At 32.1% G+C, this 17,659-nt stretch overlaps 4 protein-coding genes across 5 annotated transcripts; 2 read left to right on the top strand and 2 right to left on the bottom strand.

The window, feature by feature from the left end:
- The first annotated feature begins 6,012 nt into the window (after window positions 1-6,012).
- Window positions 6,013-9,298, top strand: LOC115725524 (uncharacterized). 2 transcript variants are annotated; one of them, XM_030655077.2, is made up of 7 exons: window positions 6,013-6,409; window positions 6,547-6,613; window positions 6,954-7,000; window positions 7,199-7,286; window positions 8,513-8,646; window positions 8,809-8,907; window positions 9,014-9,298. In XM_030655077.2, the coding sequence occupies exons 1-7, from the start codon at window positions 6,188-6,190 to the stop codon at window positions 9,086-9,088; spliced, it is 732 nt and encodes a 243-aa protein (XP_030510937.1). In that variant the 5' UTR covers window positions 6,013-6,187; the 3' UTR covers window positions 9,089-9,298. The 2 variants fall into 2 exon arrangements, with proteins under 2 accessions (XP_030510937.1, XP_030510936.1); XM_030655076.2 differs by having other exon boundaries at window positions 6,063-6,409; window positions 8,495-8,646.
- A 2,429-nt stretch (window positions 9,299-11,727) lies between these two features.
- LOC115725783 (uncharacterized) lies at window positions 11,728-12,929 on the top strand. The gene is made up of 2 exons (XM_030655392.2): window positions 11,728-11,960; window positions 12,464-12,929. Exons 1-2 carry the CDS (start codon window positions 11,856-11,858, stop codon window positions 12,722-12,724), a joined length of 366 nt encoding a protein of 121 aa, XP_030511252.1. The 5' UTR covers window positions 11,728-11,855; the 3' UTR covers window positions 12,725-12,929.
- Window positions 12,930-13,389: 460 nt separating this feature from the next.
- On the bottom strand, window positions 13,390-14,028 carry LOC115695074 (uncharacterized). The gene has a single exon (XM_030622168.1). The coding sequence runs from the start codon at window positions 14,026-14,028 to the stop codon at window positions 13,390-13,392; it is 639 nt and encodes a 212-aa protein (XP_030478028.1).
- Window positions 14,029-14,906: 878 nt separating this feature from the next.
- LOC115695918 (uncharacterized) lies at window positions 14,907-17,035 on the bottom strand. The gene is made up of 2 exons (XM_030623014.2): window positions 16,857-17,035; window positions 14,907-15,347 (listed from the first exon to the last, which is right to left on the bottom strand). Exon 2 carries the CDS (start codon window positions 15,333-15,335, stop codon window positions 15,129-15,131), a length of 207 nt encoding a protein of 68 aa, XP_030478874.1. The 5' UTR covers window positions 15,336-15,347; window positions 16,857-17,035; the 3' UTR covers window positions 14,907-15,128.
- Between the last annotated feature and the right edge of the window lie 624 nt (window positions 17,036-17,659).

The following is a 17,659-nucleotide window of genomic DNA, read 5'->3' as shown; positions in this document are numbered from 1 at the left end:
AATCCCTTTTTATTTTTCTTTAAGGTATTGGCACATTCAGATTGAATATGACCATACCCTTCACACTCTCTGCAACGAATACTTTTGTTAGATGAAAAAGGTTTAGAGGGATTGTTACTTGAAATGTTACCATTTGAGTTCTTTGAAAAGTTCATTTTATTTCCAACAGATTTCATGTATCTTTGGAAATTTTTTGCTAACAAGGCCATTTCATCATCATTTTCATCATCAGAAACAATAATTTCAGAATCATTGAAAGCATTATCATTGATTTTCTCATTCGAGAGACTTTGCTTACTCTTTTTCTTGATCCGTTGATTCAACTCAAAAGTTCTTAAAGATCCCATGAGTTCCTCAACCTTCATTTTGCCAAAGTCTTTTGCCTCTTCCATTGCAAGCAATTTTGTATCAAACCTGTCAGGAAGAACTCGAACAATTTTTCGAACCAAGACAGATTCATCTAATTTTTCTCCCAAGGCAAAGAACTCATTAGAAATATCGGATAATCTTTCATAAAAATCATTTAAAGTTTCGGTATTCGACATTCTCAATTCATCAAATCTAGTTTGCAACATGGTAAATCGTGATCTCTTTACATCAGGAGTACCTTCAAATTGAATTTGAAGGATTTCCCATGCTTCCTTTGCAGATTCACAAGATGAGATTAATTTAATAAAACCTTCACCAACACCATTAAAAATAGCATGTAAAGCTTTATTATTATAACCAGACAATTTTTCATCTTCAGTGGTCCAACTGAGTTCAGATTTTACCTGAGTATTACCTTTTTCATCATTTTCAGTAGGTTGAGACCAACCTGTAAGAATAGCTCTCCATGCCTTCTCATCTTGCGATTTGATGAATGCTCTCATCCTGACCTTCCAATAAGTATAATTCGACTCATTCAATAGAGGAGGTCTAGAGATGGAACTTCCTTCTGCAAACAAAGACATCTCACACAAAACAAATTAAACGGAATAACCTCAAGATCTCACTAAGAGTTTAGTGACTCGCTCTGATACCAATTGAAATTCCGTATTTTAATATTCCCAGTTTGATTATTTAATTAAATGATTAATTAAATGCGGAATAATAAAGCGTACCGAAAACGCTTTTACGTAGTTACGAATGCAACTCCGTAACTCGAGAGAAACCCGTAAAAACAAACAGTGCATAAAAGTAAAAACACACAAGATTTTTGTACGTGGTTTCAACAATCCTTTCAGATTGTTACTAGTCCACGGGGCCACGCCCAGAGATAAGATTCATTAGATCGGTATTAAAAATACAAAGTAATTGACTTATGCATAAATAGACTCCCTCTTATTGTATGTCGCAAGCTTGATGTATTCCACCTACTAACCGAATCTTGATAAAACTCCAAGTGCTCGAACTCCCTTCGATCACCTTGAAGAGTGCTTGAATCCTCCCGATTCAAGGCTTAAAGGCTATCTCCCGAAAGCCTATACAACCATCTCCCGAAGGTTGTGTGCTTGTATCCTCCCGATGCAAGACTTCAAAAGCAATCTCCCGAAAGCTTGTAAATACCCTTCTCCCGAAGGTGCACTGATGTTCTTCTTCGTTGTAGACTTGAATACAGACTCAAGACAATACAAACAACAAATAAACAGAGTAAGAGTAGAACAACTCTTCTCTACAAATCAAAGACTCTCTTTTCTAAAGATATGAATGAAATTCAAAGATACAAGAGAGGTACCAAGAGAGGTACTAAACAAAGACACTCTTTCCTTAAGATATGAAAGCTATTCTAAGTGTATGAAAGAGATGCAAAACCTAGCAGCTATAAGATGTATTTATAATGAATATACATCTCATAGACAGCTTACATTCGGTCTGAACAAGACCTCAACCCACTAGAAACTTCCCTAAAATAATTCTTCAATCAGTCCAGGAATTTCCGTTTCTGTACCTACAGAATCGTGGGCAGTAACTACAACTTTCCTTTTATAGAAAAGGAAAGTTTAGCTCCGGTTTTCTCTTCAAGAAACCTGATCTAAGAAAATGGGAAACTCAACACAAGATCAGATTACACAGCTGGTTAGATAAAAACGAAATGGGTAACCAAACTTACCATTTTTACCTTTTTTTCAAAAATAGGAAAGCTAGACAACTTTCCTTTCAAGTTTGAATACACCAAATAGGAAACCATATTAATGTATACCAGCCGAAAATATACAATAAATAATAAAATATTTTTGTCAATTAAATATGCCAAAAATGGAATTAACACTACATACTATACTTGATCTGGATATCAAGGTGCTGAGATTATTTGAATTGCACTTTTTATTTTATATTAGTGCAAGTGGGAGTTTGTTGGATTTTGTGCCCTAAATAAAACTCATTTCAATATAATTAGATTTACTATTAATAAAAGATTAGAAATCGCTTTTATGTTTCATAGTTCACATGATTTATTTCATGATTATGTTTAATGTATAAATTCTATTAAGTCCAGAATATATATAAATATGTATATATTTGTTCATGATTATAATATCGTCAGCACAGTGGAATATAATCATGATTATATGTTCAAAAGTGTAATTCCAATGATTTGTTAGTTCACCGGATTTAGGCTGGCATGATAGTCGGCGATAAGGTATACTTACACCTTGGATAAGTATTATGTCCTTTCCATGGCATTGGCAAAGTTTACCAGTATCGAATATATGGAGTATACATTAGAAGGGACTAATATTGATCTTGGATAAGATATCATAAACTTACCGTTATATCTTTCTAAGTCAATATCAATGGTTGATATTAGGTCTATGGATCTTAATCTTGATATGGTTAGGTTCAACATAGTTGTATTATTTATGTTCTTCAAGTTATTCGTGTAAGCTAACCAATGGTTCTGACGAATATGTACATCTTGGGAACATGGTAGTTCAATTGAGTGGGAGCGCTGATCATAGATATGGAATCTATAGCTTCTATAAGTATTTAAAAGTGAAACGATGATTCCCTTTGAGCTTGGCTTGATAGAGATAAATGATTTAGATCTCATTTAAGTAATTATACTAGTTTACTGAAATATCATTTATAGGAAGTTAAGTATTTTAAGGACAAATACATTGAAGGGTAGAACGTTAAATTTGTCCCAAGTCAGTGTAGATCATCTATAGTGGATCTTTGACTATTAGGATTGTAACAATGATTAATCATAACATATCTATATCGTGGTACATATAGAGCGTTTTATATAATTGAGAGTGATATTCAATTCCAAATCTATAGTGGCACAATGCAGAATTTATAAGTTAGAAAATTTACTTGGTGAATTCTAGATCTACTTATTGAAAGCTCGGTTATATAGGCCCATGGTGCCCTCACTAGTTGAGATAATACTGCTTGTAGACTCAGTCAATTGATTTTAATTAATCAATTATAATTGTAAAATTAGACTATGTCTTATTTATGAATTTCACTAAGCAAGAGCTTAATTGTGAAGCAAAGAGGTTTGTAGTCAATTTGTTAATTAAGAGACTTTGTATGGTCTAATTAATAAATAATATAAATGGCAATATTATTTGATAATTAATTATAATTGTTAAATAAATAGTTTTGGTATATATAGGATTGAATTGGAAAATATGGTATTATTGAAAGAAGAATAAGTGGTTGAAAAAAGTGACAAAATTGTAACTAGAGATTGGTCCCTTTATGGCCGGCCCTAGTGTTGATTTTTGCCCAATCTTTTATTCTTTTTAATCCATATAATTCAGTCCTAAGCCCTAGTTGAAACACTATAAAAAATAACATGGTGCTCTCATCTCATCCTCTTGTCAACTTGACTATTCAACCTACCAAATCTATTTTTCATTCTCTGACAACTAGTAGATGAGAGAGCACTTTCTATAGTGATTTCAACCTCCTTCATTGTTCTTCACCATATTCGAACCTTGAGTGATAGAGTGTTATGCCCACACATAGCAAGTCAAGTACTCAATCATAGTGAGTAAGACGGTGGTAACCAAACCCGAAGGAGAGAAAGAGATCCAGGTTCAAATCTTGATAATACTCTACTACAGAAAGAAATCAAAGGTTAGAGATCTTGAACGAAAGGAGTCATTATATTCCGCTACAACCAATGTAAGATTTTCTTAAACCCTTATGTGTTTAATTTCATTGTTTTAGAGATATTCATATTTAGGATGTTAATCAACATACTTATTAGTAAATCTAGATCCTGTTAAAATATACCCAACAATAAATATGTTCTGGACTTAATAGAATTTATACATTAAGTATAATCATGAAATAAATCATGTGAACCATGCAACATAGAATGAATTATGATCTTTCTTTAATTAGTAAATCTGATTATTAGAGTAATTTTAGGTTTTGGGAGGATAAAAATGTTTGGAAAATTCTATAATGCGCCCTCTTAAAAGGGATGCACTGATACATCTCTATTCATTTTAGTATCCAAAAGAATTTTTTAGTTAAATTTTTTCTTATGGTCTTATAAATTATAATTATTTAAGACATCCTATAAAATTTTAAGAAATTCAGGGAAGTTTAACATGCCAAAAACTGCGTTCAAACAGTGTGTTGCACGCGTGATTGTTTTATTTTATACGCGTATAAAATAGACTGTTTGAACATTATTTTTTTAATTATAAATTATTCTAAATCTCTCAAAATTTCTTTTGTATGCCGAAATAAGTAGAGGGTAGATCAATATATCTTTGTAGAAGGGTACATTGTAAAATCAGCCCAAATGTGTTTGGGATTTTTTCACTAATATACATAATTAGAAAATTATTTACAATAATAACCTTACACAAACAATTAACAATCTTTAAGGTGCCAGCAAAGAATACCTATCTTTAATTATGAGTGCCTAACAATAAAAAAAACTTAGAAACATGTGCATTAAATGTTTACATTTTTTATTTATTTAATTGAGAAACCATTAGATGTCTTTTTTATTTTTTCCTTTCTGTGCTTTTTTTTTTCTAAAAAGGATTATACATTTCTCTCACTCAATAATTTTTTTAAAAAAATGTTCATGAAAAAAAATTAAGAATTCTGATTACACCACTAATTATTTTGGCTCAAAAATAATACTATCATAATTTACTTTTTAATATATTATTTTAATATGTGAAAAGTGTATATTTTTTTCATCATAAAAAAAAAAATATTTTAAATTAAAGTATCATCTTTTTAGTTTATTTTATATTTTGTTAACAAAATAGTAACTAAAAGATTTAAACAAAGTATTTTTTTAAAAAAATTATTATGAAGAGAGAAAAAGAGTTAGAATATATGTATAAATAATAAATTAGTTGGTATATTAAATTTTACTTAGGTTGATTATTTCTTTTTGGGTTAATTTCACAAATACACAAAAACAACAAAAATAAGGTTTCACGGAATTTTAAACATTTTTACGATTTTTTTAATTTTATTTACATAAAATACGGTCTTTTTATGTTGAAATTTTGTTCATTTGTTGTTAATTTTTTGTTATATGTATGTTATTTTCATGTTACTTTTATGTTGTTTTCTTGTTGATTTTATGTTGTTTTCGTGTTATTTTTCGAAAAACCGTAAAAATGTAAAAAAATATTCTTTGAACGTAAAAATATAAATATTTTACAAAAAAATAGTGCCTTATGTAATTATTCCTTTCTTTTTTGTTTACCAAATAAATAGGGAAAAAAAAAAAAAAGCTAATAAGTTGCATTTAATTTTGTCATTTTCTTTGAAAAATATATGTTTTTACATATAAAAATTATTATTTTGAAAAGTTAGACACCACGGTTTAAGTTTTAATCTCAAACAATTATTAATATAGTTAGAATTTTTTTAAAACAAAAAAAATTGTAAAAAAGAGATAAAGATAAAAAAAGAAAATTAATTAAAATAAAGCAAATAGAAGATTAAGAGAAGGTATTGACTCCTATTTTATACCGTGTTATAGATTTGAAATTCTTGCACGTTATATTTATAAAGTGAAATGAGCAACGGTAATTCTGTAAATTAGATAAAAATATCGTTTGTAAATGTAATTTTCCCAATGTTTTTTTCTTGGCCACAATTTAATATGACTACTCAGATTTCCTGTAAACCAATGCAGGATGGATAGCGTTCGAAGAGAAGATCTAAAGCTTTGGCGGTCTAGGAGCGTATAATTCTGAACATTTTTTGCATGGCTGCTCCGGTGGGGGAGAGAGTAGCTTTGGTTGCTCTACGGTCAGTTATGGTCCGAGTTCGGCAAGCAGCGGAGAGGTCTGGTCGAACGGCGGAAGAGGTTCGGGTTGTGGCTGTTTCCAAAACCAAGCCCCTTTCTCTCATCCGTCAGGTGTATGACTCCGGCCATAGATGCTTTGGTGAAAACTACGTTCAGGAGATTCTCGAGAAAGCTCCTCAGGTCTCCCTCTACAAATATATATATATATATATATATATATATATCATTTTCAAGTATTTTTTTTTCCTTTTTAACATGTTGGTCTTTGTATGAACAAAAATACTCTTTTTTGATCTTTTTGTTTTGTTTTTGAACAGCTTCCTGATGACATAGAATGGCATTTTATTGGACATTTACAGAGCAACAAAGTGAAATCTCTTCTGGGTTTGTTCAGTTTTTCTTCAAATCATAATATAAACTTTAATTGATTTAACAGTTGGAATGTTGGCCTGATAATTAAAGCGAAGCTATGATTTGAACGATCATTTTAATGGTCAAATTGTTGGGTTTGATTATTCCAAATCTTAAATATTTTATGTCCTTTTGGGCAGTTTGTAATTTGTAACTCTAAAATAAAAGCTTTGTTGTTATAGAGCAGAAAAGTTTAATTTTGAGGATATAATGCTTAAAAAATGGTAATACAGATCTTATATTTGCTTTTTTATTTTCCTTTTAGTACATTAGGGTATGATTTTGAGGCCATAGATTTATTAATTTTTTGCAGCTGGAGTGCCTAATATAAGCATGGTTCAGGGTGTGCACAGTGAGAAGGTAAGAAGATATATTATTCAATAGTTTTTTTTTTTCTTTTGACATGCATTGAATAGCTATTCTAGATGGATTAAAAAGAGGATAATCTTTGGTCTTTAAGCTTCAATTGATTTCTTTATACAAATGTACTTTCTAATGTATTCAACAAACAAGTACACTCACAACTACCGTATTTTGACATTTATTTATAATCTTTAGATTGCAAATCATCTTGACAATGCAGTGTCAAGCCTATCAATGAATCCTTTGAAGGTTTTAGTCCAAGTGAATACCAGTGGAGAACCATGTGAGTAAAGATTATAATTTCTCCATATTTGTATTTTTTGAAATGTTGATGACTTAGGACTCTGTCAAGATTAGCTCCATAATTCCATACAGCCCAAGAATTGTAGCAGATGGAGTAAATCCACAAAATCTGAGGTTCGGGTCCCAACTGGGCATTTGCATTGTAATTGCTATAATTCCTTAGTCTCTAAATATTTTAAGGTTTAGCAAGAATGTTAGTTTCAAGAAAGAAAGAGAGATTAGTGCCATTGAACTGCATCTTTTTGCCATAACATAAAGTGCAACTCAGCACCTGGAACTTTGAGTTTGAAGAAATATTAAATGATGCCTAGTCTAAGTTTGGTATCATTTTGTAGCATCTACAAAATATTGGTCATTATATTTCTATGGCTTTTGAATATTAAGTCTATAAAAGGTTAGGGTGACTGTCGCAAAGAAAGCCATGTATGTGGTTGATGCCACCTTTTTCTTTTTTGACCACAGCTATGGAAATCTCATAAAAATTCATGAAGCCACATTGATGTCCATTGAACCAATTAAGAAACAGTCTATTGCAACCATCAAATCTCAAATTAGATTCATGCCCATGGCTCAACTAGGACTGATCAAAGGATTTTAATTCCTAGTCTTTGTTCTTTTAGTATGAGAGAGGTTCTTTAGAGATTAAAAAGTCATCTAATAACAGTGGAAATAGAATTATGAATCCTCGAAGATGAAGATGTGTCATGATCCAGCATAATGACATTGTCTCTTCTAACCCATATTGACCTTTTAATTGGTACTAGCTTTTGGCCATTTATAAAAATTCTCTACAATTGTTGAAACTCCCACGGTCTTTGTTTTGGTATTCTTTCTTACATGATGCCCAAATATGATTGTTGAAATTTGCTTGGTGAAGTTTTCTAAATCAATCATATGAAATGCAATTAATTGTGGAGTTTAAAATGAAAGATTTGAGTTTCAAACAAATAGAGACGATCAAGGTTAAACTAAGTTCCATACGTAGGCGTTTTTTATGCCAATATTGTAATAGCTGACTTTCACCTAGGAGAATTTTCTCCTTGCGGCCTAGATTACAGAAAAATAAATGTTGCCAAGATCACAGTCGAGCCATACTAGATCTCTGTATTATTCAATATAATCAATACAATGCTTCACCAGATAATAGTTTTGTACCCTATTTAAGATAACAAAAGTAATATAAAATAGTTTTGACATTTTTGGCAGCAAAATCTGGTGTTGACCCTTCTGGTGTTGTTGAGCTTGCAAAACATGTCAAATTGCACTGCCCAAATCTACAGTTTTCTGGGTTAATGACAATCGGGATGCCGGACTACACATCAACTCCAGAGAACTTTAGGGTAACTAGTTCCTCTAACCCTCTATTGGACTTTGAGTATGAGTTTGTATCTTTTGTACTTAAAACTTCAACTTTTCTATCTCAGAATCAGAAATGAAAATTCACAATGTTATGATCTTTCTACAATTTCATTTATTTACACTAATTCATGTCAATCAATTAGACATTGTCGAACTGCAGACTTGAGGTGTGCAAGGCACTTGGGTTTACAGAAGAGCAGTGTGAACTTTCAATGGGCATGTCTGGTGACTTTGAGCAAGCGGTATATGCTCTGCGTTTTCATGTTCTTTTGAGTTTTCTTGTTAAACGCTTTGTTGCTTCTTTTGTACTTCCTACTAATAAAAGGTTCACATATTATGATAATGCAGATTGAAATGGGCAGCACTAATGTGAGAATCGGTTCAACTATATTTGGACCAAGGGAATATCCAAATAAACGATGAAATTAGTAATTAGATCGGAAGTCCCTGTTCACTTTGCTTAATTTTATCTAGTGCTGTATACTTGTATCATTGATAAGCCTAGCAAAAAGGCATGATCTTTTATATCTTAGAACTGATTTGTTTTACTGAAAAACGAGAAAAAAACAGAAGGGGAAAGTGATTGTCGAACTTGTAAAAATAAATAAATATATTTATATAGGCTAAGACTATTTAGCATTTCTTTACTGTATGGAAGCTTTTTTATTTTAAATAATGTAGTTATTAAAATATAAAGTCTATATTTTTACGATAGAACTGTTTATATACAATTAAAATATTATACATATTATAATAATATTTAATTATATATTTATTTTTTTAAAAAAAATAATATTAATAATTAATAAATTTTATTAATTTTTAATTTTAAATTAATACTATTTATTTTTTAAAAGTTAATTTAAATTATTTTTATATAGGTATTTATTTTATTTTTTTTAAAAAAAATAGAATTTTACTTACCAATTTTGCTATTAATTGTTTTATACTAATAATTAATTATAACAAAATTGATTACTTAAGTACTATTGTCATAATTTTGTTTAGATACGTATATCTTTTAAATTAATTTGTTTTATTAATTTTTTTTAATTAAGAAAGATAATTTGGAGTGTCGTTTGGTAATACTTTTGTTTTTTAATTTTTTAATCACAGAATGAAAGTAAAAATTTTATTTTTGAAAAATAAAAATGCGTTCTGTAACCACTTTTGTTTTTCAATTTAAAAACAGAAAATAAAAATGTGTTCTGTAAAATTCATTTTTATTTTTATTTTTTGATTTTATTTAAGTCGGGTCTAGGTCTAGGGTCGAATTCGGGTTTGGGTCAGAGGCTGGGTTTAGCGCTAGGGCTTGGGGGGGGGGGGGTTCGAGTCGGGTCTAGGTCTGGGGTCGAATTCGGGTTCGGGTCAGAGAGCCTCTTCTATTTTTGAATCTCTTCTTCTTCTTCTCAATAATTTTGAAGCCTATAGTGATTGAGAATATGCCCACATGTCAAAGCAATACTTAGCATAGTGAGGAAGATTGTGTAGTTCAAACTATTAACTGAAGGAGAAGATCCAGGTTCAGATCTTTGATAATGCTCTGCTACAGACAGGAATCAAGGGCTAGAGATCTGAATGGAATGAGTCATATTATTCTGTTGCCATCATTGTAAGAATTTCTTAATCTTTTATGTGTTTATTTCATTGTTTTAGGGAATTCATATTTAAGATATTAGATTTATAATCAAACATACATGTTAGTAAATCTAGATCTTGGTAAAATAAGTTTCAACAATAAGAGCCCAAGGGATTGCCCAAGATCACAATGTAAGTCTTATACTGGCTCTTGAAAGTAGTTGGCCTGGCAGAAGATTCGGCCTGCTCGACTTCAGATTCACTACCTGGATTGGCTGAAGTCTCCTCACCCTGGTCGACCATGGGTTGCTCGGCCACAGGTTCTCTTCCTGGTCGGCCTCTGGCTCTTCAACTTAAGGCTATTTAGCCTCCTCGACATGACAGACCCTCCCTCTTGTCATCAACTCAACAATATGAGGGTTTTGAGGAGGTGCCCTACAACACATTTTTTGTCCTAGCCATGGTAGGATTTGGCTCGGAGTGTCTGGTAACAGTGATAGTAGTCTCAGCTGCACGGAAATCTCCAACTGAAAGAGTTGTCCAACCAGTGGGCAACGTGTCAGGCACACCGTCCCGAACAATATAAGTCCACAATTTGGAGAGAAATTGTCTCCACGATCTGGGGAGGAACTTATAAAATGGACCTGAATACTAAGTCTCTAAAGCTCTCTCTCTCTCTCTCTCTCTCTCTCTCTCTCTCTCTCTCTCTCTCTCTCTCTCTCTCTCTCTCTCTCTCTCTCTCTCTCTCTCTCTCTCTCTCTCTCTCTCTCTCTCTCTCTCTCTCTCTCTCTCACACGCCATTCCTCTCTAGTGCAGCACTTAGTCTATTTCTCTCAATTGTTCTAAATTTGTTTTCACCATTACAAGATTTAAGCTTGTAATATGCATATTATTATTTCCAGAATCAATACAATAAAAAAGAGAGTAGGTCATTACCCACTAAACAATAAATCATTGTGTCACTTTATTATTTGCTATTACAATTTCCACGTGGTCATTATTGATAATAAATAAAGCTCCATTGTCAGTTGACCCAAATTCAAGGACAACAAATTTAATTTTCGATTATAAATAAATACTTAAATTTAACATCAATTATAAATAAATACTTATATTTAACTTACACAATTACACTCAAATAACTTAAATAAAAATTAAATTCAAATATTTATCTACAACTAAAAATTAAATTTAATTATTTATACCATAAATTAAGCATACATTATTTCACTTATTAATACAAAAATTTAGTAACCTAAAAAATTATAACCATTATAAAAGACGCGAATTAGTTGCCTTCTAAATTATTAATTGAACTCCCATAGCTTGCATGGCATCAGTGAACTGGCGAATCTGCTGAGCAACACGTAGACTGCTCTGAATTTATGCCACGTGTTCCTCCATGTAACTCTATCAAATAAAATGTTTATATATAAATAGTTAATTAGTACTTCAATATTTCGCATTCGGTTCTCTCAATTTCTAGCGTTACTTTCTTCCTAGGGCATCCTTCCTCTCAAAAAAAAAAAAAAAAAAATCTAGTGCTACTAAAAGCAAAAAAATTCTAGTGTTTGTTGTTTTTTTTTGCTAGAAACTTGTTCATATACAAACGATGGGAGCAGCTGGCTATATCTTTATTCTAAATACGACCTTATCGAAAACAAAAGTGTCCCTAACCAGGCCCTTAACCCCATGTCTCTATAATCCCATCTTCAAGGTACTTCTAATGTCATTAACTATATAAACTGATATTTAATAACTAATAAGCCGCAACATTATTTGGTCATTGTTGTTGTTGTTGTTGTTTAGAATTAGAAATCAGTATATATCAGTAGCTAAACAAATCAGTTCTCTGAACCTAGAATGAGTTTATGATATGTGACATTGTTTACGAGCCAAATTGTAGAATATGATCAGTATACCACAGACGAACATATACCGACAATAACTAAAAAGTACCCTTTATAGTGTGATTAGGAGTTAAGTCGTTTCTTCTGCATATTATCTTTTAGAATTAACTATAAACTAGTTTAGTAGTATTTCATGTGTATGAGCCAACCTTATAAAGTCTTGTCTTTTTTTTTTTTTTTTTTTTGGTTGGGTGTCTGTGTGTGATAGATCTTGTGAAAGTTTAAGGGTATATAAAGATGCCTTTTATTGCACAAATTAGAAATTATAAAAGTGTGTAAGTAAAATATATACGCGTTGGTGTTGGTACAGAAATACAGCCAAGGAAGCAAAGGGTACGAGGATAGGCATGAAAGTGGTACAGAAGAAAGAGCACCTTCAACAGCAGAGGTAATAGAAAAGATGGCTGAGGAGAGGCTCCGAAAGGCTGACCATTCAGTGTTTGATGATAAGACATTTGATGGAGCTGAAGAGGCCACTTTGGGTGAACCTAAGCCTGAATCTGTCAACAAAGACAGGGACCAACAGCCTGGTGCCGTAAGAGATGATGATCTGGTGTCTTCTCAAGGATGACTAGAACTTTTCCCTTTTACTTGAATCAATACAGGTAGCCATACTATTTCACCTGAGAAGACAAGGTGATGAGTGGTTAAATAATTAACGTTGAATAAGAAGTGTTTCCCAAGTTCCAATTTCCATTTGATGTATTGTAGCTTAATTTTTGATTTAATAAGAACAAGTTTACAAGTAGGGCAATATATGAAGTTTTTCTAGACAATAATTCAAGATTATAAGTCCCAACTTCCTCTGTTCATAATAGTCGTAGTAAATATAGTAAAACCTGTTTTGACATATTCAAAATTTTGTTGCAAGTAAACGATTTTTTCCAATCATTAATTTCATGTTCATCCTATCTAGCTATTGATGTAGTTGATGCGACCCCCCAACTTGAAGTAAGTAATCACTTATCAAGACTCTGTTTAGGTCGTCTTGTCTTCTTATTGCACGACTTCATTGCTTATTAATGTTGCCTCAAAAAAAAAATGTTGAATTTCAAAAAGATAGCGAACCGCCTTATAACGGATCTAAGAGATTTTTCACACGAAAAGAAAAAAGCTGGAAGATAGTTAAAATCCTTAATAACAAAGAATTCATTAAGCAGACAAAGCTGAGAACAACGTTAACATAACTGCATGAAGATAGTTACTACAGGACAGCAATTCAATTGAGAACTTAATTCACAAATCATCCTTTGGTGGGGGAGGGTGTCTTGGCTTTGGTGGGATTGGAGGCTTTGGAGGATGAGGCGGCCATGGCGGAAAGGGGAATGGAGGACGAGGTGGCCATGGCGGAAAGGGGAAAGGTGGTCGGGGTGGGAATGGAGGCTTTGGAGGACGTGGTGGCCGAGGCGGGAGTGGAGGCTTTGGTGGCCAAGGTGGGAACGGTGGCTTTGGTGGCTGAGCATAACCACACATTCCAAATCTGCAACGAACTTTAAAAGGGCATCTGTGTCCACACTTTCCACAGTTAAAAGGATTAAAATTTGTATTTCTACAACGCCCATTGCAACATTGCCATGTGAAGGGGCACCTTCTTCCACACAAGCCGCAGTTGTTTACGTCGGAAGTGACATCAATACACACATTTCTACAGCATCTTTGTCTTGGTGGCCTTTCACCTTGGCTGCATATCCATGGTCGCTTCCTGCAACCGGTGTCTCGTGGTTTATTTGTTTTCTTTAGCCACGAGGATGAGAGTGATCCATCCATGGTGTAATTTGGTCGTAATCCATCATAGGTTTGTGGCTTATTTGAATCTACTTCTACTACTATCACAAACAATAGCAATAAGATGGTAATTTTAGCATTGGCTAGCATAGCTCTATGATGCACAACAAGACTCGAAGCTCCCTTCGTGATATATAATGGTGACAAGGAGTATAGTGATAGTTTTTACTTTTATTTTTATGAGATCATGCTTTTTTTCACTTCTACTCGTGTTGTGGAAGGTAGACATGTTGTTTGATGACACTTCTAATTACATGAAGAAGGGGAGGTGTTATGCATTTCTATAATTATAAAATGATTGTGATTAATAGCGTGATTGAAAACTGATATTCAAATCAGTAAGCAGATTTTTTTAATGACCATTCTATGTCCTTTTCTCGAGATTATTATGATTTGTAAGGGCTTCCACCTGAAGAGTTAAGCCTCATTGTTCAACCTGAAGTATTTTTGTTACCTTTGCATTTACAGTAGTGAGAAACTTTTTACCTGGCTTAAGTTATGGGGAGGGATGAAGAAACGTTCTACATCATGAGTTAAGTTTTGAGACCCATCAAAAAAAAACTTCAGACCCAAATAAAATAATGGATAAACAAAACGCGTAAAGCTGAGAAAGCAACCCACCCATCACATGGTTAAGCAAGTTTAATGCCATAAATTGAAAGTAGCAACAATAACTGATCAAGAGATTATGAATGAATTGAATATCTTAGCAGAAAATGAAAATCATATATTTGATACAAATTCTGAAACGGTTAACAGATATTTGATATAACAAATAAAGGAAAAATTATGGCCTAAATGCAGTTAAATTATTATAATCTATTGCAGGACCTAAACTTTTACCCTTCCTTTTATATGGCTTTCAACGTTTAACTTTGCAATCCTAAGTATAAGAAGTGAAATGTCAGTTGTTATTTTCATTTTTCAATACTTGAGCACAATAAAAGCTGAAATACAAAATAGAAGCCTTTCGAACAAAAATTATTTCAACTAAGTACATAACTCAAAAATCCAAAACTTCATATAACCTTTGAAGACTCAGCAGAAATCACTCACAATATGAGAATAAAATGAGAAAAAAAGCACCAAAGAGTACATCAAAAAGTGGTGCTTCACTGCACTCAGTAGGGTTCATATTTATTCAAAAGATAGCCAACTAAAACATTTTTAAACTACAAACTCTGATGAAATCAACTTTCAGAATTCCCAGGCGCTTGTTTCTCATAACGCTGCCTAAACTTGGCAATCTGCCCAACGCTCTCAGCCATTTGGCGTTTTGCTTTCAAGTGGTAGACTTTGCCAACATGGTGTATTTTAGTCATCATAATGTGCATCAATCTGCCACTCTGTGTTACATACGATATCCATTGCATCTGAGGATGTAACCCTTTCCTCATTTTTCTCTAAACCTGCAACAAATCATTGTATTTATTCAGAAAGCAGTTCATAAAGGATTATTCTCCTGCTCATCAACATCCACAAAGCAACAAAATCTTCATCAAATAAAGCAAAAATTACAAAGTTCAACTCATTATCTTCATACAAAAGCTAATTTGGTATTTTATCACTAAAAATAGTTAAAGACCCATCATATACGCGCCCTTCCTTTTCTAAACAGTGGGAGACATACACAACTCTCTCCTTTGTTTGCTTACACAAAAAATTATTAATCTATAGAGTAGAAAGAAGGCTGGCTGTATTGTATTCTCATCATACTAAGAATAAGCAAATGCAGGAAACTTATTCACTTCCAGAAAAAAGTTAACAAATATGCCAAATATGCGATCAATATTCATCAATACAAAAAACTTATTCTTGTTTTTCTGTACTATCTTACTGTAAAATTAGATATTCAAAAATCTTACAATGTATTGTCAAGTTTCGCCAATACTCCTAAGGTAAGTTTAATTATATTACTCGTAGTCATCAATTTATCAAATTTAAATTAGATTTTCAAGTTAATTCTCTCTCTAATTAATAGTGGCACTTCTAATTACATGAAGAAGGGGAGGTGCCTAAGTCTTGAGCAAAATCTAAAGGTGCATTTAACTACATCTAGTAATTTCGGATCCTGGTGGAGACGACCAAAATAAAATTTTCAAAATGCGTTACACTGTGTTTGGATGTTGGATTTGGTGGGGAAAGAAATAGGTAAAGAAAATGTAGAAAAAAAAAATGTGAAATATAAAATAATAATAATAATAATATAGAAAGAATTATACCGGAAAAGATTTGATTGAGCAAAAAATTTCGTATGGAACTTCACAAATTAGTTTTTATTTATTTTTTACATTTTTATTTTTCCTACACTTTTACTTAATTTTTTTTTTCGCATCAAAACATAGTGTAAAGCATTTCTCTATCATTTTTTATTTTTCTTACATTTTATTACTTTTCTCTTTCAGCATCAAAATCGAACTTCCAAACACCTTGAGAAAAAGGGGAACTATCAACACTAACAAAACATTTCTATCTTTCTCATACACTAACAAAATCCCAAAAGGAAAAGGCAATTAAATTAGAATAGAGAGCTATGCCCTACTGCTACCAATCCAATAATGAATACAACCCAAATTAGAACATAAGATAGAACCAAAAAAATATCTACAAGTCAAACTAAACGGAATCCGTTTTCGATCGGAGCATACACAAATAAAATTACAACAACAACGATAATAATTCCAATTCTCAAGCAATATGCAACTAAAACCTAAATTACATCACAAAATATACATATATACCAAACAAAAACATTTACAGGGTACAAAGTGCTTCAACATGTTATTACTCATTAATATCAAGGAAGTCGATAAAAATGCAAGACTATAAACTGTAGAACACAAATTTAAAGAGCACCACAGAACAGAGAATAAATGAACGTTAAGAAAGAAACAAAACAAACGAATTGGTTCTCTAACCTTGACCTGCTTCAGAAAGAGAGCATTGGAGGTGGAACCGGTGGGTGAGGAGTCGACACCGGTGGAGTGGGTTTGAGAAGAAAACCCTGACTGTGATGGTGCTGGTGACGGGTGAGTAAGAGAGAATCGATTAAGAGAAGATGGAGTGGGCGGCTGGGATTAGGGGAAAAGGAGTTGTATGTTTTCTTATATTTACTTTTTTTTTTAATTATTAATGTTTGGGTGATTCTATAATGCACCCCCTTAAAAGGAATGTACTGATGTACCTTTAACTTATTTCGCCAGAAAAAAAAATTAGTCTAATTTTTTTTCATATTCATGTACGTTATAGCTATTTAAGATATCCTACAAAATTTTGAAAAATTCGGAATAATTTATAATATAGAAAACAATATTCAAATAGTCTATTTTACACGCGTATAAAATAAAATAGTCACGCGTGCAACACACTGTTTGAACATAATTTTCGGTGTGTTAAACTTTTCCAAACTTCTTAAAATTTTGCAGGATGTCTTAAATAACTATAACGTACATGACCATGAGTAAAAATTTGACTAAAAAATTATTTCGGATGCTAAAACAGATAGGGATGCATCAATATATATCTATTTTAAGGGGGTGCATTGTAGAATTTTCCTAAATATTTTACTTTTCAAAAAAAAAAAAATTATATGGAAAATTTTGGAAAATACGCCAAGTAAAAAAATGGGCATTTTTAATCTCAATTAGAAAAATATGAATAAATAAATAAATATTTCAAAAGCTGGAAAAACAAAAAAAAAACAAAAAAAACTAAAACATGG

This window comes from Cannabis sativa, chromosome 6 (genome assembly GCF_029168945.1).
Source record: "Cannabis sativa cultivar Pink pepper isolate KNU-18-1 chromosome 6, ASM2916894v1, whole genome shotgun sequence".
In the NCBI taxonomy this organism is placed as follows: Eukaryota; Viridiplantae; Streptophyta; class Magnoliopsida; order Rosales; family Cannabaceae; genus Cannabis; species Cannabis sativa.
Note: the sequence above shows the minus strand (reverse complement) of the source record. Positions and strands in the feature narration are given on the sequence as shown.